The sequence below is a fragment of the Plodia interpunctella genome, chromosome 9 (assembly GCF_027563975.2).
Source record: "Plodia interpunctella isolate USDA-ARS_2022_Savannah chromosome 9, ilPloInte3.2, whole genome shotgun sequence".
In the NCBI taxonomy this organism is placed as follows: Eukaryota; Metazoa; Arthropoda; class Insecta; order Lepidoptera; family Pyralidae; genus Plodia; species Plodia interpunctella.
In genome coordinates, this window is record NC_071302.1 from 1952322 (window position 1) to 1979455 (window position 27134).

General features: G+C 37.4%; 1 protein-coding gene across 4 annotated transcripts in view; it reads right to left on the reverse strand.

Moving 5' to 3' along the window:
• Positions 1-4: 4 nt before the first annotated feature.
• Positions 5-27134, reverse strand: part of LOC128672508 (uncharacterized protein) — a 79836-nt gene continuing 52706 nt past the window's right edge. The window contains exons 4-19 of one of the 4 annotated variants that reach the window (XM_053749711.2): positions 18910-18975; positions 14365-14539; positions 12911-12937; positions 11965-12176; positions 10501-10708; positions 9932-10140; positions 9406-9541; positions 8979-9080; positions 8265-8479; positions 7755-7983; positions 6930-7128; positions 6406-6610; positions 5542-5671; positions 3581-3759; positions 1447-1532; positions 165-279 (exon numbers count right to left, since the gene is read on the reverse strand). In XM_053749711.2, coding sequence (XP_053605686.1) covers positions 1459-1532; positions 3581-3759; positions 5542-5671; positions 6406-6610; positions 6930-7128; positions 7755-7983; positions 8265-8479; positions 8979-9080; positions 9406-9541; positions 9932-10140; positions 10501-10708; positions 11965-12176; positions 12911-12937; positions 14365-14539; positions 18910-18975 — 2366 coding nt within the window. In that variant the 3' untranslated portion in view covers positions 165-279; positions 1447-1458. Of the gene's footprint in view, positions 280-1446; positions 1533-2001; positions 2732-3580; positions 3760-5541; positions 5672-6405; positions 6611-6929; positions 7129-7754; positions 7984-8264; positions 8480-8978; positions 9081-9405; positions 9542-9931; positions 10141-10500; positions 10709-11964; positions 12177-12910; positions 12938-14364; positions 14540-18909; positions 18976-27134 lie in introns of those variants that run through there. The other 3 variants (XM_053749709.2, XM_053749712.2, XM_053749710.2) reach the window with 3 other exon arrangements.

Here is a 27134-nt window from a genome sequence, read left to right on the forward strand (position 1 = left end):
CAAGTTACGTTAAAGTGGTGTATTTAACTATATATATGTGTGAGCGGCGCTTGCCGGCGCCGGCGCTTCGTCATACAGTGTCCTGCGGCGCTGCGAGGCGAGCGGCGAGTGCGCGGGGCGGCGGGCGCGGCGGGGGCGGGGGCGCGCGCGGCCGCGAGCGGCGACGGCGCCGGCACCACGCACCCAGCGCTGCGCAACCACCCGCGCCTCCCGCCGCCGCCAGCCACCACGCCGCGCCCCAGCCGGCGCCCCCTACTGCAGCCGCACCACCGCCAACGCCTGCCACCATCCACAACTCCAGCCTTTGCATCGCTTCTGACGATTCGAGCCTCAATTCAAAGTTTTTAAATTTCGCTTTTATGGTTGAACTTTGAATTGACACACGGTTAAGAGCTTGTCAAACTGCTTTACAAAATTCAAACTTAATGGGCAAAAATTGGAATTTGCAAATTTTTTTTTAGGTGTACCTAAATACGATGGGATATACTGACATTGGGAATTAACTTTCTCCGACACCAACTTCCAACAAAGACCAACCTACAAATTTCAGTTCGATAATTATGTGGATTTTAATTATTTTTGACAAGTCACATTATACAATTTGCACACAATACAGTCAACCGAATGTCAAGTTACCCTGCAGAAACTCCATGGAACAGTAATAGGATCGAATTTGCAATGATTTTACTCAGGTCGATGTAATATATAAGTACATCGAAATAACACTGTACTCGTATTTTGCTAAAATCTTCAATAACTTTTGATCATTTTCTACATACAAAGATCCATCTTGGAGCCTATAGAAAGTATAATGTGATTTGTCAGTTTATTTTGAATGTTGTAAAGCTTATTTAGGTCTCCGTTTAAAGGTTTCTTTTATAACACTACTTTATACAACATGCGACATAATGATTTATTAGATTGATTTAATGAAGCGTTATGATATGCGTGGTTAAGCGATGTATTTAGGTATCCAACAATTTTAATACTCTTAATGAAAGTGCTCAAAGTGAGATATTCAAAACCCCAAAATGTGTACATGTTTGATGTGAGTAGCTGAAACTACAATAAACAAAAAGCACTCTTAAGCATTGCCGCCTGATTTGTTCTTTCGAGGTTACACAAAGTCACATTCAAGTGGATATTGGATTTTTTCCTGTTTTAAAGGAAGAAAATATGGGAATCTGACATTTGCAAATACTGGCACTTTAAGTGGACTTAGCGTTCAATATACTTAATGACAACTGATTGCCACTCAATCGTAACATATACCTACAAATACAAAGCCGAAAGATACCAAATGTTGCCCAATTTGCAGCTGTTAAGAATGAAATAGAAGATGGCAGAATAACGCCAAGCGCGAACATGAGAAGCGGGTATATGACGGTCGTGCGAGGCGGAGCCTGGTAGGGATGAGGGATGGGTGGACGGTGTAAGTAGACTCACGTGTGCGCCCGGTCAGAGCGGGGCGGCGAGCACAAGCGAAAGGACGACGAGTGCGGCGCGCGGCGCCACGTGGCCGGCCGCCCCGCCTGCGACACCGCCGCCACATCAGCCCGGGGCCCCGCGATCCGCTAGCCCCGGCACATTCTGACCTAACCTCCTTACAGTCAACTTGGCTCTCATCTTCAGAATACATCACGGACTTTCATATATTAGATCAGAATGTGCTACTAGTATCAAGTTTAGCGGACGCGGTGCCCCGGGCCACATAGTGCGATGACTCAATGCAAGCTTCGTCTATTGGAATTTTAAAATAAACAAACGCTAGCAAAACTACACAAACATTTTCATCTACACAGCGGAAAATGAAAGATTTAAATCGAATAGAATTTAGATTGGTCTATCCTGAGTCATCACAGTATTTCAGAAAGACTAAGAATAAAGAAAAGAGAAACGATTCAAAGTGGAATTCGTGGATGTTAAAATGAATTTATATGAAAACATTCAGATAGTTTCAAAAATGTCAAAGAGGATGCAGTTTTTAAATAAAAAAATCAGTAATCTTGCAACATAGTCAATATATTCTGCTATTCAACCAACAATAATATATGTCTTCGTTTTAAACTCTCTAATCTATCTCCCTAATGTTACACAGAAACTGTCGTTTAGACAAAGATTGCATTGAACCATCAATAGTAAATCGAGAAATTTAGTATTGTGAACATAACATTATCCATTTAAAGAACCTTTAGTTAATAGAGCTACGGTATTTAAAGAACAATATTTTACAACAATATAGAAGATAAAGCAGGAGTAAGCAGCAGCTAATATGGATATGAAAAGCGCGCCAACTCAGGACAATCGTTTCTTCAAAAGCAATTTTCGCTCAGTTGCATAATAAAATACTGCTTACTCCATTTAAGTATCATTAACAAGCTACATTTTATGTTAGAAATTTAATATAAGTAACTCCCTAATAATGCGACGACAAAATGCAACAGTGTAGATACAATAATATTAAGTGGAAATGCAAAGTGCGGTGCCAATTGGATATTATACAGTGTTAGTCAATTTGGAAAACCATTAATATACTAAGCCGCAAGTGACGCAAAGAATTCTACCAGTAAAGACAGACATTTCAAGTGAACTGAATCTTCGGAGGGATAACATCTAGAAAACACCAATATGTTATATATCGATAAGTATGTTCATTCATTTGTATCAATTACAACATTTTACACACATAAAAATTATCCGGGCATCGAATCCCAACCCGGTTGCATGCCACCTGTGTGAATAAGATTAATAAAATCTACGAGAGGTCCAATGTAATTGATTTTTGGATTTAGGCGATCAGGGAGGTCTTATATATTGAGTAGACAAAGTTCGCCGATATATAGCTCAGAGATCTACCATTGCGTATGTGTTTGAATTTGGTTGCGTGTGTGCTTAAAGTGCGTTACTATCATTATGCCTGATCTGTTCATCTTCAGCACATGTTTATTATCAGCATTCTTAATCGGGTTCACGATAGTGTATCTTATCTTACCTATTCGTTCGGTGCTTAGAAGCAATAAGCTTAGATACTTTACGATCTGTGCGTTTTGTAATAAGCTGTGTGATTCGCAAATGTTAGATCTCCAATTTCTTTTTGAAGTGGCCAAACATAATATAAATAGCATATTTTTCTTAAAAAAATGAATCTACATCAAAGACTGTTTGTTATATAAGATTTTTATATCTGAGCAAAGATTAGTGCGTTGCATAATTTTCTATAAGAAATTCCTTAAAACTTGTTAAAATCGGCGAGCATTGTTACTAGGGAATGGGTGTGTATAGAAATGAATTGCCTCGCATTAGATTGGTACTAAAACTTTGAATTGAATGTTATGCATTATTATACTTACAATTTTAAATATATGCTCTAAATATTGAATAGCTCATTAATTCGTAATTAACTTACATTTACACAGTTAGAACCAGGAATTTAATTTATGTATGGAACAAACGGGCAGCTTTTTTAAACAGATGAGGCTACATAAAGCAATGTCAACATAATTTTAATTAATAGTTTTAGTAGCAATATCACACGAGTCATCTCTATACAGCAGAAGAGTACAAGCCACGTGATACTAACAGTGCGGGGGCTCGGTGGTGGGCATGACAGCGCAGTGTTTGAGGCCGGAGCAGAGCGCGTGCGACGGCAGACATGCGCCCGCGCACTCCGCCTCGGGCTCCGCGCACGGGCCCGCCGTCACCTCCGTCCACACCGCGCGCCATCCCGCCGCGCCTACTGCTTTGTCTGCTATTATAAACCTGCAACGATGTCATGGAACGTAGACAGAGAAAATCTATACCATTATTATAAAGAGGTAAGCATTTGTGAGTGTGTAAGTTTGTATGTTTGAGGCGGGTAATCTCCGAAACTACCGAACCGATTTAGATAGATAGATAGATAAATCATTTATTCGTACTACTGTTTCACACCAACATACAATAACAATCTTAAGAAAATTTTAAAGATTACAAATCTAACATAACATGCAGTAAGTGTGCACAGGCGCACAAACAGGCTACAGCTCAGCTCAATGTTGCCCGGGGAGAGCAACCGCTGATTTTCAGCTGTCACCTCAGCGAGGACGCAAGCAAACATAATTCAATGATCAAATAGTGTAAATAGAAATTAATAATTAAAATTTAAAGGTGCTAATATTTGTACATAATACAAATGCAACAATTTAAATGATACAAAATATAAATCATGCAACAAACATACAAAAAAAATATATAATTCAAATGCAATAATATTTAATCAACATACATACAAAATTATATAATTCAAATGCAATAATATTTAATGGAAGATATAAATTAATTAAGGAATTAACACAGCAAAAATAAAATAATTATTGTATAAATATTAATCAAGATCTATTATTAAACCAAAAAAATAGGGTTTGGTTATAAGTTTTGGGTAAACTTTTGTCTACGCGGCAACAAAATTGTTAGAGAAATTCGTTTTCTGTATTTCAAGCAAATAAGTTTTGAATTTTTCCTTGAATGTGAGTTTAGTATTAAGAGACCTTATTGGTGGGGGAATATTGTTCCAACATTTTGTTGCCGCGTATTTAAAACTACCCTTAAATGCTTTAGTTTTATGTTTTTGTATTGCCAGAACAGGGCGAGTCGATCTAGGATGACGTTGTGAGGTGAGCGTTAATTTACTAAATAAGTATTCAGGCTTCTCAAATTTCAAAATGCCAAAAAGTAGACTAGCCAGATGCAGTTGCCTTCGAGATTCCATGTTTAGCAAAGAAGATTTAACTAGAAAGGGTGTAATATGTGCACGCGGAGGGATATCGAAGCAAAAACGTAAACATGCATTTTGAACTCTCTGCACCAGCCTTTTAGTATTAGATAAAAGTCTCGGCCCATATACCAAATCGCCATAATTGAATCTTGAGAGAATCAGAGACTCGCAAATATTTTGACGCGATGCTAAAAATTCTTTCACCATTAGAAAGGTTTATTATCTAATATTGCTATAGGCTATATTTTAACCTTAAAATTCCCACGGGAGTGAAGCCCCGGGCAATAATTAGTTTATCAATAATTATGTTAAATATTTATGGACAAATCACGAATTCCGATGAAGCCATCGAAACGACTCGGTTCTGGCAAGAATATATTTAGCACCGAATAGAGCGCTGATTTGCCATCGACACGTAAAGAAGATAAATAATTAGTCCAAAGTAAGTTCGAGACTTGTGTGTGTCTTGTATTTGTTCCCCATCGTGTATCTTGTCGCTTTGTATATAAGATGGGTCATAATTCTACGATCCTGACAAACCTTATTCTCTGAAAGGAATACATGGATGGACATGCGATGAGAAGGGAAGTGTGTGTGACAAAAAGGTGATGAATATGAATGTGGAGGAAGACCGAGGAAAAGCTGGAAGAAACTATATGAAAGTCTCAAAAGTGAATGATGGTATACCAGGAAACAGACAGCTATGGAAGGAAAAATACATTATGCGCCGACCCCATTTAAAATGGAATTTGGTTGGCAACAAGAAGACTGTGATAAGAGATACTCACGAGAGACGGAGCGAGTTGGAGGAAGACAAGTACTGCCAGCGGTCGGAAGGCGCCTTCTCCCCGCACAGCTCGAGCGGCGGCCCCGGGCTCTCGTACCACAGTCTTAGCACCGCCGCCGGGCACCCACGCTCTGAAAATATGTTAAGGGAACAAGTTAAGTTGCACCAGTGTTTGACAGTGTTTAACTTTAACTTGCACGTCGCTGGCGATTAGATAAAAAGTGCGTTGATGTGCGCAGAATAATAAACAAAGTTGCCTGATGCAACGCTGCTGTTGTGGCACCAGTCGACTTTGACGCTGACTTTAACCTGCGCGCCGCAGCCGATGAGATAAAATGAATGTCGAACATTGTATTGTTGTGTGCACAATAAAACGTCAAAGTTGACTGGTGCATTATTCCCTTAGTCAAAATACTAAACTCAATTTAACACTAGAAAGGTGTATAAAAGGCGCTAGTGCAATCACTTCCAGGCTATAAAACTATCTTCTATTTTGTCGAAAAAGAGAATTGTCCACCTGAAATGCTCATTTTGCATACCTAATATAATTTAATATTAGTTTTCATTTCTGGTGCAACACTAGCGCCATTGAGTACACTCAAATTCAATGGCGTACACTATCGTGTACGCCATTGGGTTTGAATGTAGGCGTCATGTCTACGAAGTGCTACGACGGCGTAGCGTTCCCCGCTATGGAGCATCACGTACTGGCTACGGCAGCTTAGGTATTAATTTATTACATGAGAAAGCTAAATCGTAACATCACAAATTTATAATCCTAATTTTTTGTAAGATGAAGGAACAAAATTTTCAAAAACGGAACAGATAAAAAAAAAAACTACTAAAGTTTTAAATGATGACTTGCCAGTGAGATGCCCTTCGACGGCGAATTGTTCGAAATTGAGCAAGAGTCTCTTCCCGGGGCGCGCCGTGACAAACCAGTTGCAGACCCGGGACGCAGCGCCCCGGCTCGGCTGCTCGTACGGCAGCGGGTGTCTGGGCGACGTGATCACGCCCCACTCCGCCCCCGACATGTTGCCGCCGCAGTCGCCGAAGATTGACTTGGCTGGCTGGAAAGATAGATATTATATCGGCTATATGGGGGAGGACTATATGTCCAGCAGTGGGCTTGTGGCTGCGATGATGATGAGAGGCGCAAGAAGCAACATCACGACAGAAGTCACAGAAGTCAACTGCTGGTGGAATAAAACAAGATTGTTTACAAGCTTGTTATTTTGTTTGTTTGTTGAAAAAATTCTGTGGACATGTGGTATCAAATTTCTTACTGAGGATAAGTTTCTTGATTGGTACTAAAACGCTGGATTCGATTAATACTGGATTAAACAGTGAAGAGGAACTGAACAGGTAGATTAACTTCGAGAAAGTTACCTCGAAAACATATCTGGCTTTGAATCCAGAGGCGACGCTATCATAGTCGGTGTGCAGTGCGATGAGGAGCCCTAGGGCTCCGCGCGGGGACTGCAGCGGGCCGGGCGTGGCGAGCCCGCACCAGCGCCCGAGCGGCACACGCGAACCCTCGCGACCCGTCCACCACGCCTCCACCCAGTCCTCGCTGCAAGTTGTGCCACTGAAAACATATGATTCAACTCATCATCAATTTATGAACTTTTTTCTTTGTCGGTGGAGCATTTTCCATCTTATTCTGTCCTCAGCCATCGATTTGACCTCATACGACACGACCTCTGCCTTCACTATTATTTCATCTAGGAATGCCCTTCTTGGCTTTCCTTTTCCTCTTCTTGCTTCGATTTTTCCTTCAATCAGATTTTTCATAAAGTTGTCGTGTCGTATAAGGTGGCCAAACATCTTTCCCCTTCTTGTGTCTATTGCTTTCAATAACGTTCTTCTCTTTTTGATCTTGTCTTAATTGATGAAAATTGCATCATAAAAATACTGCGAATGGAATTGTGCAGGATGAAAATACATCTTAGGGCATTTCAATTTCCATTCCGACAAATTAAAATTTTAGTTTGTGCCGAATGGAAATCGAAGAAGTACGTTTTTAAATTATTCAATTACTTACTCGGTCTAATTTTAGACACTTTTGATTTTGTTTTCGCGACCTCAAATTACAAGTGCTAAATAAGTTAAAAAAGGAAAATAATTTCAATTTAGTGTTTTATTACAGATCTAAATGAACGGAAGAGGAACATTTCTTAGAATGGAAAAGGAATAGACTTCTTCGGAACTCACCCGTAAAGTCCAGCGGTAGCGTTCCACGTATCCGCCTTGACCTTAAAATGGTCAAACACCACGGTGACCTGCTCATTGGGCGTCGCATCCAAGGTGTAAGTACAGTTGGTGCGCGATGGGTAGTTGGAGGGGTACCGCGGGGAGTTGAACTCCCCTCGTTTCTTGGCCTCTGAGCGGTAAGTGAAAGCGCATTCACCGCTTGGTGCCGCGGTTCCTGGCACGCGGTATTCTGAAAGACAATTATTATTAAACTAAACTGGAAACTCGGTTCATCAAAAAAAAATCAGGTTATTAATGATTCACAATTAAGAGCTTAAACATTTTAATCATTATTTTTAATAATCAAGTGAATCCATCCATGCCATTCGATCCTACAATCTTGAGTCAATAGACTCTACGTCACGTAGATCTACGTCAATAGACATCAGAGCAGTATAAACTATAATCTATATATATATATATATATATATATATATATATATACAAGATTAAAAGATGTCTGAAGCGTACCAGTCTCGAAAGTATACTTGGCCTTAAACCCTCGCCCCTGCAGCTCTCCAGAGCTGAACACCATAACCAGCCGTGGACCATCAGACATCAGAGTCGGGGGGAAGGCGGGTGGGCCCAAGTCCCCCTCCCCGCACAACTCTGCGTCGTGCTTGTCGTACGAGTCGGTGGCTTCCTGTCCGCGGAGGTATACCTTCAGGTAGCCTTCGTTACATGTACTAGAAAAGGAAAGATGAGATGATGAACATATTGGAAATCCCAATCACAACTAATATTATAAATGCGAAAGTACCTAAGTTTGTTTGTTACCTCTTCACGCATTATCTACTGGACCGATTGTTATGAAATTTGGTACACGGGTAGAAAATAACCTGGAATAACACATAGGGTACTTTTTATCCCGAAATTCCCACGGGAGCGAAGCCCTGGAGCGCAGCTAGTAGAATATGAAGGAAATGCGACGAAGACAAAATCAGTGGACTGAAGAGGAAAAGAAAGTATCCAACGATCTAACACAAATTTATCTTAGAATAGACCAGTAAAGCGAAGAATAACAATATCCTAGGATTCTCTTGTGGATCAAGCAAGATAGTGGATCCATGTGGACAGAGGAATTAATCATTAATCACCTAAGACCCATAGAGAAAGAATGAAAATGAATTACTCAAGATCAACAGTATTTATGTACTACTTATAATGAAATGTGGGCATACTTACTCCGGTTTAGTGTTATTGAATCCTCTTGGTATAGAAAAGTTATGGAAGTCTAATCGCACCCTCTCCAAATTTTGCGAATCTTGCATACCATATATAAAATATCTGCAATAAATAAAACACATTAAAAATGTTTCCGTTCTAATACATTTTCTATTCTAAGCTCACCTGCGATCTATATAGGTATGCTAATAGGGTTTTTAATATGCTTCTTAGATAGACCTCGTGTCACAACTTCCTCATTGTAACTCTTGTAATTCTGAACAGTGCGTGTCAATCCTCAACTCTAGTTATTGCTGTTATTCTGCATTTTTTATGAGGAGCTTGATTGCCTTCTTTGCTAATAATTTCTATTATGTATTTTTGGGTATTGCTTTTTAAATATAAAATAAAGTATTCAAAAAACTTGCAAATACTAAAGATGACTCACCTACAAACAACTTTTTGTATATAGGGGAATGGATAATTTGGATGGTACACGAATCCCGTGGACTCCTTTTTACTAAGGATCTTCTGATCGCACTCCGAGCCACGGATGTGCTCGGCATCATGTTTACTTATAAAATCTGAAAAAAATATGATCATATTTATTAGCATAACACCAAACCACACCTAAGGAAGAGACGAGATATGTTATGAAGCATTCTAGACGGATCAATATCCTTGTCATACGGCATGTGTATGAGTCAATATTTAACGTCATATATAAAAATATTTTAAGCGCCACTCCTCGAATATGAAATTCTTTAGGTCCTGGTAAACTAGCGTCTGCGTCACATACACAACGTATATATAGCTTTCGATAACCAATATAATAAATTGACAAAAATATCATGGTGACCAACCCGCATATTTCGGCCTATTCTTAAAATAGGTACTGGATAGAATAATAAATAAATATATTACGACAAATCACACAGATTGAGCAATAGATTCAGAGCATTTCGAATACCCACCTAACTTAACAAAACTCTCGGAAAACTCGAAGATACCCTTAAACCCTCTATTCTGCGTGCTGGCTGCGCGCGGCAGCGTGTAGAACGTAACGAGCAATCTCTCGTCGCTGGAGTAGAGCACGAGGTTTCGTTGTTGGCCGCAGTACGTGCCGATCACAGCCGATGTATTGTCGGGACCGTCGTATACCCGCACCCAGTCGAAAGGGCAGCTGGAAGGGACAAAGATGGCTTTTGTAATTTTCTAGTTACCTTAATACGCTGACAACTAAGGTGTGCGTGAGAAATGGAGAAGAATAATAATATTTATAACAGTAGAAAGGCGGCGTCGATACTTCGTGATGTAGAAAAAAAGAAAAAAGAAAGGAAAACTCTCAGGTAACCGAAAGCTGATCCGGAACCATCGAACCTTTGGAAATAGGTATGTTTTGTTTTTCTAAGAATGCGTCCCTTCTCGGTTTCAATGGGAAATAAAAAATTGCACTAAAAATAATACAAAACAAAATAGTTACAAGTCACGGTTTTATAAAAGGCGGCTACTATTACATCGTCTAAATAATTCCCAAACTCACTGAGGCCCGCCGAAGAACAAATCGAAGTCCCTGAACTCCAGTCGTATCCTCTGCCCCGGCTGACCGTGGAACATGTAGTTGCAGGTTATGTCCTTGGGGTAGATCCCGGGGTAGGTCGGGGACAGTAGCAGCCCTGTCTTCCGCTTGTTGACGTCTATCACGAACGAACACAACGTATTTGGCACTGGGGTTCCCACCTCGAATTCCGCTGAAAATTTTACAAAATTTTAGTCTAATGCAATGACCCCGTAATTTTGTGTGTGAGACACAACATTTAAAATATAGTGGTTATAAGTTTGGTCAGTGGTGTGATTGTAAATGATTTTATTTTAGGATGAAGATAAATAAATTAGTATCTAATAATTTATTTACCAATCATTTTAATTCCCTCAGAAGTGTTCAAATAAAAAACAATCTGAAATAGATACTTTTGTCACAAGCTATTTTAAAAAGTAATTAATTACAATTAAAAGAAATGGTTTGTCAGAATTACATTACATGTTTACCTATTTACTTGATAGACTCTTAAAATATATATATATATATATTATTATCCTGTTTTCTCATGAGTAAAGTTTGTCAAGTTTGTTTGTTTCAAATAGTTCTTGAATATTTCCTGTTTCTTATTGTTTACACACAATTCCAGTAGACATAAATTCCCGAATCTCAGCGACCGCGACACGAAACGTTGTAATAGAACAACCGTCCTTGGTAACTTCACTGAAAATGTTAATTCAGCTTTATCCTAATAAGAAAACAAGCTCGTTTCCTTATAGGTTATTGCGACAAACGCGGCATCATATAACGATGTTGCTTATATAATTTAATTTCCCTAACAAAATGCTTCTAAACCTTTTCCTTTGAGAGAGATAAAGGACATTTTCGTGATATTCGCCCTTTAAATAGAGTTCAAAAGGGATAATGTACACGCATCGCGTTTTATCGTGCCCTCTGATGTTATTTATGCTAGGAAAATTCCTGCTGATGTTACAACGAAATCTAACATAGCCATGCTACTATAATAAATAGCCATTTATTATAGTATACGTGGGTGAACTTTTTCTATCGTTTTACGGGCTAAGAAGCTGCATGATACTGAATTTCATGCACATATATTTATGGAAGAAATCTGAATACTATTTTAAATGAGTGCTCAGAAATCAATATTTCTGAGCACTCATTTAAAACAATGCCCATATTTCTTTAAAATATCACGCTTTAATCACGTGATTAAATTTAATTTATATGGATGCCTATATTGGTCCAGAGCCAGACCAAACCCGCTGTCTATATACATCGGCGAACTCGGTCAGATGCCGACGTGAAAGCTCACTTAGAATCTACGCAATGAACGTAACATTGCCTAGCTTCTATGTCAGCTTTTTTATCGCAAGGAAAAACCAGCAATGATTGTCGAAACCGCCAATTTTGGCGAATTGTGTGTGTTTAAAAAGAGATACTCACAGGCGTTGATAAAGCGGTAAGTCCCTGTGAACAGTGTGGGCGGCGTGTACATCTTGTCGGTGTAGAAAGACAGCGCCACAGCTCTGTGGAGCGACACCCTTCGACGCGGGGGTATGGGCCCGCAGTAGCGGCCCCCGAAGGCAGAGTTGACGAGCTCGACCGTCTCCAACGACGCCATCTCGGAGTATATGTCCATGTACTCGTGCATACATCTGTCATGTAAGGGTTTACCCTTTGGCTTAGGCAAATTTCCCGCGTGCAATGAAACACAACGGGGTGTAGTTACATAGTGGTTGTTTTAGATAGGTATAATATCTGGATACATAAATTTTAATAAGTTCTTCTCATTTTGTCACAGTCTATAAATCTATACAACGTGTTATCGTCATTTTTCACAGCACGCGAGCAAGATACCTCACTTTATAATATATTTATGTATTGAACCAAATTACTACGTAAAATTTTACAGAACAACTTATCAGGAGCTAAACTAGGTTTATTATAGGTATGTTCCGTATTGTAAAATACATAGGAAACCAAATCTTGATATATGTATGTTACTTTAAATAATCAATTTCACCTTAACATCTAATATTGGTACATCACCAGCTTCTAATATTTAATTCTACATGACATGGTCTCATACTACATAGTTAAATGTAGTTTTGCTTTGCATTAAGTAAATAACTTATTTTGTTTTATCTTTCACATCACCTTGCTTAGCGATATTTATGGGATCTACTTTATCATAGAGCATTGTCATTTCTATTTCTATAAAATATGTGGTGAATAAATCAACGAGCATCTGAATCAAGGTCCCAGGGAAGTTTGACCTCATTCCCGCATCAATGCGAAACAATAATAAGTCGCCACGAAGAAAACATGTTTGCGTCGCATAATTTACTCTGAAGTTGTCAAGGAGTGAAAGAGAGAGAGGTGTACTTACGCTGGAAGCTCCCCCACCGCGGCGCCACTGAAAAAAAAGTTTACCATCAGATATCTACATCGAATCGATTAATCTTTTGTTGTACTTAGTAGCGTTCTTTCTACCTCCATATTAGTGGAAAGAAAACTTTTGTTTTAAAATTAAAAAACTAATAAATAATCGTACAGCGTATAGGTATACAAAATCATTAAGTAGGTAAAACTTAAGTTTCTATCTGTCTTATGAATATATTTTTGTTAGATAATTTATAAGTGCTAACTAACCAATTTTAGAACTTTATGCTAAACAAGTTATTAGCCGCGGCTTCGCGCGCCTAAATTTGCCACGGGATTAGTAATATTTTTCAGTGATGAATGTTAGCCTATGTCTTTCTCCGTACTCCTATTATATACATACAAATGATTGGTTGAGTAGACAAAACGAGAAGAGTTAACTAACAAATTTACTTTCGCATTTATGTTAGGTAATTAACAATACAAAAAGACCCTTCTTTTTTTAGTAGATCCCTATATCAATCAGTAAAATCGTGATTAATTACGAAATGGAACGTAGAAGCTTTGTAATTCGTTCAAAGCAAATAGTGAATTCGACGAAGCCGTACAATCAGTCCGTCGCAGTGTGCATGAGTGAATTCCGTCGCTTCGGGACTAATATCCTTTGAAGCATTAACAGTATGTGCATCGAGCGCTGCAATCAACCACCAGCTCTCACGAAACTCAATCTAGTCGCGACGATTAGGTTAGCGAGTTTGTTAAAGTTCGCTCACGGGAACATTTCCTCATCAATGTAGTTATAATTTACAGGAAGAATTTTCCATTTTTAGTCCAGTACTTAGTATCGGAGATTAGGAAGTTCTTATTTGTATAGATATTTTATATAGTACTAGCGCCCCGTCCCGGCTTCGCCCGGGTTAAACCATAATAAATTATACACCTTAACCTTCCTCAGGAATCACACTATCTACTAAAAAAAAACCCGCACTAAAATCCGTTGCGTAGTTTTAAAGATCTAAGCATACATAGGGACAGACAGAGAAGCAACTTTAGTTTTATACTATGTAGTGATAGCCCATGCGAGAGAACACGATAAACTATGAATTGGAATAATTTGAGTTTCAAACTACGTCCATAAATTCATTGATATTTTGGGATAAACGCAAACCTTGGCATATTAAATAATATTAAATGTAATGGTGTATAGATACCACCACAATATAGATAGTTTAACCCACATACCAACAAAATAGACGCATGCAACTTGCTACATACATTAATATATATATATATATATTAAGTCATTTAAGTTTCGCCGCCATTTAAGTTTAAAGTCGCCATTTAAGTTTCTATATATTTTATTTCATTAGCCATGAGCGCACATTGGTTGGGTGCCATCAATACAATATACTCGTAGCACTGGCGACTATGGTTGCCAGAGTTAAGAAGTGAGATACATACTCTGGCGGCTTTCCTCTCAGGTCGAAGGTGCGGAACTCGACGAGCACGCGTTGGCCTGGTGCCGCCAAGAAGGTGTACAGACACTGGCGACTGTGGTTGCCTGGGTTGACTAGCTCCGGCGCGTGGAAAGTCCCGTTGCTCGCGCCGCCGCGGCTCACGAATGTGCGGTCGCACTCTGGGAAAATTACGTTACTGTTACATTATGTTCTCTGTTTCGCAATGTAATTCAAATTTGTCAGAAATAATGTACATACAATCAGGAGGCAAATTGGAGAGCAGGGTCACAAAGTTAGGATGGATTAAGATCTGTAGACCAGAGGAGTTATGAAGTTATGCCATCAATCCAATGTGGTAATGGTATTTCGCACATTAGTAGACGAAAGCTAAGCTTTAGGTTAGACTCCTAGAACACTTATTGGTTTAGAAGGTAAGGTTAAATAGGCTTGTGTTAAAAAAACATCTTATAAACTTATTTCTATATCAATGGGCAAAGTAATCCGAGAAAGACAACAAACTAAATGAAATATAACAAATCTACGACGACGGGAGTATCGTAGAAAAGTATGGAGTGCCGCGAGCTATTATAAGCTATTAGAAGTTTCAAAAGTTCCATTCGAGGGGAGCTAATTTTCACACAGTCCTTCACGAGTTCTAAGAAATATTTTTGTACTTGTAAGTGAATATTTTTTTTATAAAACCAAGCACGTTTACTTTTTGACTTGTTTTCACAAACGTTTTGGCAATTTGACATTACACCTACCTATTATTTTAATGTGTAATAAATTTGAGAATTGTTTTAAATCAAAATGCACAAATTTATGCACGTCTGCTTGCGGACTGAATAACATGAGATTATTATGATGTATTACAAAATATTGTACTGTATTCCGGCAAATAAACATTTCTGATTTAGTTAAATAAAGCTGCCTGGCACAAAGTGATATTCAAATATTTTAAATCCGAGTGGCCATTTCCACTCCAGCGAGATTAATTACAGCGTGCGTCATAATCACACGCCTATCGTCATTCGACAGACGACAGTAATGACGCACTGGTAATGACTGATATCTACGAAAATCCTGAAATACGTAACTCATCGATGTTTTTCGTTGACCCACTTATGTATTTTCATCGAAAAAATAACCGGCTTTGATTTGATAAGTATTTACCTGCTAATTCCAAAAACGTAAAGATACAAAGTGTTCCTATATATAGAAATCTAAGTTACAATGTAAGTTCCTATATACAAATCAAATCATTTGATTTGATTATTGTATAAGTAACAAATCTATCATCTAGCGTATAAATAAATTCAACACTGACTTATCATTCCATAAGGAATTAAATACTTCCATCTTGTTTAACTGACCTTTCGTAAAAAACTATATGTATAACTACTGCTATATGTATTACGACTGCCGTTGTTAAAATTAACAAAAAATGACATTTCAAAATTGCTCAGTTTCCAATTTTCGTCGCCGGGTCACATACAGTATAACACACGTAGTTTAAGTAGTTAAATAGTTTTATTAATGTATCTGTAAGTGATATGTTTTTGTCTAGTAATAGTTATGCTCCTAGGCTCACAGCATGTGTTAGGTAACTAAGTGTTGTGTGTATCTTTTATAATTAATAAATTAATAACTACTTATTTATCGACATCCATCGTCTAAACCTAGATGGTACCTAAAATACCCCGCATTTTAATAAAGCGTCGACTGTATAGCATACAATCTAAATATGCTTTGAAGTTACCTTTACAGTACGAGCGTTTCCAAGCTGGCAGCGTTCAACCTCTTTTGTTTTGCGTTTTAATTTCAGTGAAAAATTGCGATAAAATTTCACCGGGATTGCTGCACTTAATAATAATATCTTTATTTACTGTTTAGTATAAAAAGGAACGGTTGGTATGGGGAGATAAGGGTATCAGACGTCGGCGCATGACATGAGGGTAACATGTAGCGGATTTTGCTTTCGAACAAAGTGACTGTGATAATTTACCAATTTGTGATGTAGGTGTAGTTTGACGTGTATATTATTTTTCAAAAGATCGGGCGAATATACTAATTTCATTAAACTATCAAATAAGTATTTAGCGTGTTAAAATACTTGTCCTGCATCTGTGAATTTGTCAAATTGATTAGTTTTGTTTCTTTCGGTAAGTAGGTTACATCACAAATTGATCTTACTTACATCCCAAACGTTTCATTAAAAATCTAGGTCCACTACATTACTCGTATGGTTGGCAGAATATTTATCTTCTTTGACACATTAAATGCACCGAGCGACGCAAAAGAACTTCCTTTCAGAGGCACTTGGCCCAGAATAACGAACTTACCGATGGAGTTGCCTGTCTTTAGTTTTTTTGTAAATCAGAAGTGGTGTACGTTAGAAATTTATGCGTAGGCATGTTCAAAAAATAATAGAAAAAAAGACCCAAAGTTATTACACCTAGTAGGTCAACATTTAATGCGAATTTAATTCTGTTTTAACATTTTCGTAACGACATCATATTATGTGATAAGAGAAGACTCATTCAGAAACGCATAACAGTATATACGTATAAATATGAGAAGAAAACGAGCTTTATCAATTATCACCATCTCGTCTCCACTATGGAAAAAATCCTAGTGTTATGGAACTATGGGAAATTCTAACTATCGGGGTAACACTTTTCACACTCAGTAAAGTATGTAATTTATAGAAGCGGTGATGGTGTAATGGTTAAGACGCCCGCCTGTGGATCGAAAGTTCCCAGGTTCGAATTCTACTCGTGCATATTGGTTTCTATACCAATCTGACTCATGTATAGTTGTTTTCATCGTCCACCACTTGCATCCGGTGAAGTAAAACATCGTGAGGAAACCTGCACACTGGTTGATTATTATTAACTTGTGTGTGAAATGGAGAAGGCAATGGCAAACCACTCCATTAATAATGCCAAGAAAGTTGTTGTGTGTGTTTAATTCCACGTAATAACCACGACCCTCAGCCATGAGGAATACGACTATGAAGAAGAAAGTAGGTATCTAATCCGTATTTCTATATTTTTGTCGTGTAGGAAATTCTAAAGCTACGGATATTCATGCTCGGCTGGGTAAAGGGAGAGTACCGGAGCTCGACTGAGTTGCCACATGTTTGTCTAAATCTGTTCTCGATGAAGTTAGACTCCAGTCTCGAGTTGTTCGCGTGGAATAAACAATGAGGTGTTGGAACTTCGTGGATACCACCTTGTTCATTAAAAACATGTTATTTTTTCAAAGCAAATACTTGGGTTTGTATTTACCTACACGTGGAAATTAAAAAAATATTTTGATTACGTTAACTTTGATATATTTGAATGTTTCATAACTGAAAGATACACTCAGGCCCTTTATAAAATTTCAAATCGATGCGTGTATGATTCTAAAGATACGAAACCCTATAAAAATTATCGATTTAATAAAACTTATTGCAATTATCTTACATTAATCAAATGACTAGATGTAAGTACTATACTTTTAATTGTATATAAAAAAATATTTATATTATAATAAAGCATCTAGTCTAGGTATTATCTAAATGCGATGCGATATTTGTATAGAAATACATTAAAATTTCGACCGCATACTCTCATTAAGACCTACATAATTATACTCTGCAATTCCGTGGGATAATGGGCAGGTAAAACTGAGGTCAAGTTACGTAGGTAACTAAAGGTAAGGTTACGTAGGTAAGGTTAGGTCTTTCCGTCGAGCTCACCAGCAGCCCATTAAAAGTTTCTCGGCACTGTAGGTACCACAAAATCGATTAAAAACTTCATTACCCGCGGCAGATTTCATACATAACTTTTACATAACTCCAGAAACTTTTATATTTAACTTTGCAACTACTGATCATGCCAAACTATAAATTGCATCAGCAAAGGACCCCAAAAAACAAGTGATAAGGATCTACATTGTGCCAGGGGTTGCGCAAATTGGAAAAATGCCAAAATTAATGTCCATTTTCCGCTCTGCGTTAGCTTGGTCATCAATTTTTAATATTCGGGTCTGCCTTTGTGGTCAATAATTTTTTATTACGCTTTTAAAAAAAAAAGTGATCAGTATGGATTATACGGAATTCTCAATGACGTACAGGGGTGCTCTAATTTTGTGCTTAATAACGTAATATTAAAATGCCATAATAAGATCTCACTAATCTACTTTACAAAGTTTTGCCAAGTGATAATTTTGCGTTTCGGAACTGGGCAGTTGGAATTAGGAGGCACCATTGTGAACACAACTCATTAAAAGCCTGTCCTGAGTTGTTCCGTCCGTGTTCCAATTTCGATATCTAAACTTTATCTGACTGTCAAAATGTCGGTCGGTAAACTTCACCAAATCTATGGTACCTATACATTTATTATTTAGGCTGGGATATTTAAATTCAAAAAAAATCCTTGCATTCGTTAGACAGAAATGTAATTAGGCGTTCTAATTTATTGTTTTAAAGATGGAAGAATATCGAGATGGGTTTATTTTTGGTAGCGAGATCTTACTGCGGCTATATTTAAGAGAAACGTACTTGGCAGTTTAGTAGGCGCGGGTTCCGCGAGCGCCGGCCCGCTCGAGAGCGCCGACTGCGCGCCCGCTGCACAGAAATAACAACTTGTTACAGTCTGCACTTTATTTATACCTTCTTTTTGTTAAGAAGACAACCTAGATTTGGCCACTGACTTCATTTGAGAAAATGCACTTATTGTTTGTTATATATGAACATTGGAACCGCTTTGTAATAAAAAGATAAAGTATTGAATATATTATATTTTTGGGTTAGGTACCATTAGGTACCTTATTTAATAAGGGTGGAGTTAGTTTAAGAGTTATCCTCATCTAAGAACCTAGGTTATTTATTCCTATGTTTTAGTTTGTCAATTTCAATTTACAAAAACTACACCATACCCATTCTTAATTTTGTGCATATCTACATAAGCTATTTTATTTTCCTGTTTATGAACCACCTTTACAAGTTTCATGAATAAGAAAGCTAGCACAATCTATTGCTATGATTCGTCCATTATATCCATAAAAAAAAAATATTTTCGATCATAACTGGGTGTATTTAAAATTTAAGCGCGTCCGACATACTCGCTGCTGTAAAGTTGGCGAACTATCTCGATCGCCGGCAGCATATGAATAATTAACTCGAGGCCTCCAGAGTAAAGCCGGTTACACACTCCCACGGGATATATAATTACGTATATGTAACATTACCATGGAGGGACAAATAAACGTCTACGTAACGCGGCAACTAATAACCGTAGTTTTATAACATCAAAAATCACGTTATGACAAATTAAATCGTAAATTACACACGAAGATGACTCATAATCCAATCTCTCTCCCGTGACATAACTAGAGATTGTAAAATGTGTAAATATGGCACTTATGACATCGCAATACACGTCAAACAAACTGCCATTCGTCTGACAGTTGCACACCTAATGATTGTGAGAGTCGATCTAAAACACTACCTATAAGTAATCATGAAATTAGTCATGAACACGTCTTGTATCCTTGGCGACAGACTTAACTCCAATTACTTTCCGAAGAATCCATCCAAACTTGAAGGCGCCAAGTATTTACAAATAAGCAAGTAGCAAGCTCTCCAAAGTTAGACACGACTTGGCAAAATATCCGCAGAGCGAAACTTTATGAAATTTTGTCCGTGTTCGAGTAAATGAAGTATATCTACGTTTCATTACGAGGCTTATATGTAATCGAGTTATAATATAAAATGTCAAAAAGAATGTCCATTTTCCGATCGTTCACACTCTAAATTATTTAAGTAATACCTCAATGAAAAAGCCATTCTATCTTCTTCATTATTTAGCCAATAACATAGATTGTTCTTCGCCACCACTCTCGCCTTGTAAAACGAACATTACAATCCAAGTTACATCTAAAATCTCCAGTGTATTTTATCATATGTTCATTTGAAGGTAGAAATCAGTCTGGGGAGCTTTGGAGAGCTTTGGAAAGCTTTATTTCCTGCTTGAACATGAACAAACTTAGTTATCGTGGACCCCGGAGGTTGGACATCGAAATATAGAGGCTTCCTTACAATACATCACTTTTTGTCGTTTTCCTAATGAAGGATATTGTGCGTTTTGTAAGATATAAAATAGATCTAAAACTCATGGTCTTTTCCTGTTTTAGAGTAAACTTGAATTAGAAGACCCTATAAATTGTTGAGTTTCCTGTTCTCTTCAACTGTTTTCTCCTTTTAAAAGTAATGAACGAAATTAAAACTGAGTGAAATAGTTTTCTAATACCTAATTTTCCTATCGGAAAAAAACTTGTAAGAGAGTTAAGAAAATCTATATACCTACTTATATCAGAATTACTTATCAAAAATACTTAAATCGTAACTATATACTATAATTTTATGAAGTAACTATTTTCGTCCACAATCATTACACTATAGAAATATAGAAATAATAACTGATTGTGTGGACATAATTTCAAATTCTAAACCTTATATTTGCTGTGCTGAGTAGCAAACATCCGTCATATAACTGATAAAGCAATTCACAAACCAGATAGTATTTGCATACATACAAAAACCTAAAACCTGCAGCACCCACGTCTTCCTAAGGGATAAATTTATTCATTTTTTTTCAATAAACCTAGCTCAGATAAATATTTTAATGAAACGAAATTTCGAATAATAAAAATGTTTTCTACAAGCTGTTTGATAAATTTCTATAAATCATGCAAAAAAATTAAGACTTTGTATTATTTTTTTACACTAATAGTATAATAATGATCTTATAACACAGTATAATAAAGACAAGAGTATATGCTAAAGTATAAGACCAAACTCGACAATCCGTATCGCAATGGTCATAATTGGATACACAAATAAGTAGATATCTGGGATATAATTTTAATAGATATAACAAAACGTAAGAGTCCCCAAAAATAAATACCCGAAATCCCCACAACAGGGAATATAATGATCGAATAGAGCTTTACCAGTCTTACTTAACTATTGCAAAACTGTGTGTTTAGTGTCAGAGGAACGAAGCTTCCGGTTTGGATGCACAGACATACTCACAACTTTGTTCCACGTTTCCGGATCGCCTCGACTCGACTGTCCGGTATATTGGACGGTACATCTACTAATATTATAAATGCGAAAGTTTGTGATGATGTATATGTATGTTTGTTACTCTTTCACGCAAAATATACAGGACGGATTGTAATGAAATTTGGTACACGGGTAGAATATAACCTGTAATAATACACAGGGTACTTTTTATCCCGAAATTTCCATGGGAGCGAAGCTCCGGGGCGCAGCCAGTTTAAGTATATATTTACCTACTAGCGGCTCGTTCCGGCTCGGGTAAAACCATGCATGAATTTATGCACCTAAACTTTCCTCACGAATCACTAGCTATTAGTGAAAACCGACCAAAAATCCGTCCAATAGGTTTAGACTTTATCGCGTTCATATCTGTATAAACGCGTTCATATCTGTATAAAATAATATGTAATCCTAATTTATGTAAATTATGAACCTGTGATGACGTTGTCATCACGTGAAATGAAACACTGTTAATTAACAATAACGAATGAGTACCTATTGTACCTATACACGACATGACTAAGAGGCTACCCTATGACAAACCCCTTCTGTTATATGAGTGCCTATAATAAAATAATACTAGGTATGTTCCTATAAATTCCGTTAAAATTCATTTTAGACCAGTTTTTCAGCAGAATGCTACATTAATATTTAATTTTTCAAGGATATGCAGCCTCGCTACCACCGGAAGTTAGCAACTTTCAAATAAATAAATTAGTACACAATTTCTGTTCGAGAAGAAACAAGTTTAAAATTCGTGGACATTGTAATTTGTCGAGACAAAGTTTTCTTGATTTTATTTATTAGATTTATGAGCTGAAGAAGATATGTGTCGTTTTATGTATATAAAAAGTGAGTGATAGACGTACGAACTTATAGTGAGCTGACGACACACGTGAAGCTTGCTCACAATGAGCGATGCGATGTCGTCAACATAATAAGCTTTGTGTTATTTAGGAATAATATAAATTTCATATAGGCTCGCGGTTATGCTCGCAATACTAGAGGCGAGCTACGACCAAAATTTCAACCAATTGGATCGCCGATGATCGAACTATCTAATGTGTATCATTAAATTAGATAGTTCGATTCAATTACATTCAATATTATTAGAACAAAAACCGATATTGCTTTATCATTTTATTTTGATTTACCAAAGGGCTTATTTTTACTGATCAATTTGTATTCTGGTCGTATGGCTCTGACTGGACCCTTCTGTACCAGTTCAGTTTTATGATTATTGAATTGAAATAGATGCCCTACTAATGCCATATATGTGATAGACTAGCGGGCGGTCCCGTATTCACAAGAGTAAACTCAATGATACACGTAAACCTTCCTCAGAAAACACTAACTGTTGGTGAAAACCGTGCAAAAATCCGTCCAGATGTTTTAAAGTTTATCGCTTAATGACAGACAGATGCGTCATTTTATAATGTAAGGATGGGATAGGTAAATTTCGTATTTTTAATGTTTTGATAATCTGAAAACTTGATAATGATTTGATTTCGACGAAATTAAACAGAGATGGATATAAAAATCAAAAGAGCTATCTAAACAATTCTAAACACTAGGCAAAAAAGACAATAAGCTTAGAGACTAAGCTGACGCCCGTCATTAAATTATATCTATATACATACTCCAAATATCATCAAAATTTGGTTTACCCATGAAACATTGACAAACAGACTTTATAACATTAGTATAGATATGGAATTATGGATTCTTAATCGAAAGACAAATAGCTGTAGATTACTATCTACAGCGTCTTTCGATCGACAAAGCGAAAATTTTATACTCAGTTAAAGGGAAAGTTTATGCTCGCAATATTCCGTAGATTTCTGGCGAGAAGATTTACTGTTTTGCTTGCTGGAATTCTAAATCTAACAGATATGCGAATTATTTGGAATAGGTACTGTAAATTCTTTTGCGATTATTTTTCTAGTGGACAGACCTAGCTGTTTAGGTTAATCTTTAAGTATATTTCGCCATGTAACGCGTGTGATTTGTATTTAATTCCAACGAGACTAATTTTCATAGTTTCACATAGCAAAGAGATGGGAATAACGACATAATTCACTTTTAGCAATCTTACCAATCAATAATTCTTTCATTCCTTATCTTGGGGATATACCTATCTCTCCTATACCTTCCTTCCTAAATCTTGGGTTAAAAAGTTGGCAATAAATCCAAGTCCGTTCCTAAAATTTGAATATTTAACCCGACAGCAGACATAAAGGTTTGTCATCAAAACAATGCTCGGGTCGCCACGTCAGCAAACAGTATTTATGGGCTTTTATCAGCGTTTTCGGCGGACATCTGTCCAGACAGACCAACATGCGAAAATTTATTGTGTACGAAATGCGGTCAGGTCGTTATTGACGAAAGGGGTTGAAGTCGAAAGGGGACGAAATCCGAATATTGAACATTTTATAAAATGAGTACGTACCTAGTTATGTGTATTTAATTTAACCTCTAAGACTTTATAATAATAATAATAAACTTTACTAACTATTGATAAAAGATAAATTTAAAAACTACTTTACAATTACTTCATGAAAATGGAACAAAAAATGGTAGAAGCCAACAATTTTTCATGAATTTTTTCTATATTATAATCATCATAATGTTGAAAAAAGTAGAACCGTTGAAGATATCTTTATTGCTACCTTCTGTATCAAACGCCAATACAATTCAATTAATAATTAAATTGAACAGGCTGCACAATGAAAAAAAAATATTGAAACAAAACCGAACTCCAAACCTAGTTTGTTTATATTTAGGAGCTCCTTTTAAAATAAATGGCGGCACTTAGTATGCGTAGGGGCGGAGCGCCGGAGAGCGACCTGCCGCCGGCAGATCACCCGACGCCATTTCTCACCGGAGCCCTAACAAACGACCTTCTGTACTGCCAGGCTCAGTACACACCTTTACGGCTTCGAATCGATTACATCTGGAGGAAAACTTTTTGGAAACCTCGCAGGTAAAAATAAATAAGCGTTACTTTTTTCCTAATGAAAATAAAAAAAATTTTAATCCTAAATGTGGAATCGTAGGTTTATATCGACGCACTTCTTGTACCTATCTAAGATATCATACCTCTCTCTTTCTCTCATCCGAGCAATTTCCTGATTGCTTCCTCAGCCATAGACGTTTACAGCGTCAGAGCCCAGGGCCAGGTAGCAGTCACTCAAAAATATATATAAATTAAGAGGGCTTATTTATGGTCTTGCTCAACGTCCAAAGTAATTCTATAAACGGTGACAACCAAATTGAAACCGAATATAAAATTTAACACTGAACCAGTGGCCTCTTGTGAAATATGCAAACCGCTAACCTCCAAAATCCATCGAAAAATATATTCGAAACAGTTGGAAAATCGCCAGTTACTCTCATCGAAACTGTTAATTTCCGCTAGATTATGGCTCTTGTCCCTGGTTTCTGGTGACATCATGAATATTCCAAGTGTTTAAAATATTACTGCATAATCTGTGAAAAACATTTCAAATCAAATTATCTCTTTCCGATCACAGGTAAAACAGTAACAGTTAGTACAGCAAAAAACTTAATACCATGTAAGTACTATGAGCGTTGTAGTTAATCTGACACATATTCTAAAACAATATAGATGCACAGCACAACATGGCGGCCGGAAGCGGCGCCATCTTGATTGTACCAGGATATTGGAAATGGCGGCGAGCTGTGTAATTGGCGCGATATTGCCTTTGCCTGTTTGTACCTGCACACTGATATAAGTGTTTGTTTATCTACAGTTTACACTAATGATCGTACAACACATTTATGCGATAGTGTCATTCTGATACAACTGAACTAACAACTGGCCAATCATAGCCAACAAATGAATCACGATTCAAACGAATCCTATGTAAATATTTACTCTCTACGCTTTAGATAGGTATATATCACTATCTTAAGGAAATGAATATTTATATTTAAAAAAAAAACATTATAGGTGCCAAAACAAAGAGCTTGGAGCCATGGAATTAGTAGGTACTCCGACGAAGTATTTACTAAATTCATGCTTGGAACCAAATAGCTGATTTGATTTCAGAAATTATGAATCATTCAATTCTGGCTGGAAATAATAAATCATAGAAATAGCAATGGTACTTGAGATATGCCAATGCATTGGCGGAAGCCCAGCGTGCATAGATCAAAAAAAAGAAGAAAAAAAAACCCGGCCAATGTGCGATCAAAACGACATTTTATTTTACTAATGCTATGCATATATACGGCCGGTAAAAATTTACTTGGGGAGATAGCTTTTTCACAGAGAAGCCAAAAATCAAACTATGTAAGGTTTGTGATTTTGCTTTTTTATGTTCATCAAGAGTTAATGATAATTGTTAACTCAGAGAAAACCCGCCTTTAACGATTATAGTCATTAAGGGAGTTTTTACATACTTACCACGTGAGTTCTATTTCTATGGAGGCTGTATTATGAAAAACTATTTCAGAGGTTCCAGCAACACAGTGGTGGTGTAACTATAAGATAACCGCGTAGACTCTAGTGCAGAAGAATCTGGGGTAATCCAAAGCTCTGTCTCTTGTATTCCCAGTTTCTTACTCAGCTATTAAGCGTCGTAGTCCAGGTCTCTTTACAACTAAGCTATTTAAGTTGTATTATAAAAAATGTTTTTTTTTAAACAATCAAACTGGCATCCAACGCACCTGATGATCACCACAGCCAGTGGACGCCTGGAATACCTTGGTGTTACACGAGCGTCGTCGCCGACTTTGTGACCAAGAGTCTTTGGCCACTATTCTGTAATTGCATCTCTCTCACAGTTCAAACCGGAACACAACAATGCATGCAGTCTGTTTAGCGGCGGTAATAGATGAGCACCCATAGCAGACGACCATGTACCTCTGGTAAATGTGTGTCAAAAAAATAGATTCTGATTCGAGAGCCCCTAAGAGTGAGACACCTGGTGTAGTGCATAGTCCGTTGATAGCTACGTCACTGAGCAGACGGTCTGTCGCCATGCATATTCTATATCCACGTGTGAATGGGGGCGAGCTTTTAAAAGCTCGTTTTGTGGCGGCCCACGTAGTCTCATTTGCATTCACGCCTGCACTGCCTAGAGATACAAATTCCCTTAGAAAGCACTCCATAACTAGGTTTTCTTAACAAGCTTTTATGGATCAGGAAAAGCTTATGAATCTGTTATCCGGTTAGGGAAATTTGGATTTAATTAAATCGGTACGTATTACTTATATTATATAAATAATTTTGATAGTGCTGAGAAACACAAGAGTCCATTTCATCCCGACAAAAGTACTGTTTCTGTAGCTCGCGACTTCGCCCCCGTGTATTTAATGACAAGAGAAGTCGCATGCGAAATGTAGCTTTAAATACATTTAGTTTTAATTGAGTAATAACTAATTGAGTTCATCTCAGCGCCGTCAACTTAATGAATGCGATCGGAACCGCGTATTTCCGTTAATCTCATCATATTCACTCTAACTTGATTAGTTAATTCCATCGCGTGGTAGAGGAGCCTCTCTCTTATTTGAACGTGCTTCATTCTTGGCTTCGACGGCCCGAAGCCTGATGCCTATTTCAAAAATAAACATTGAAATGGAAATTCATTTGTGATTTCACGACCGGCCACCTTCTTGACATCAACCCTGTTTGA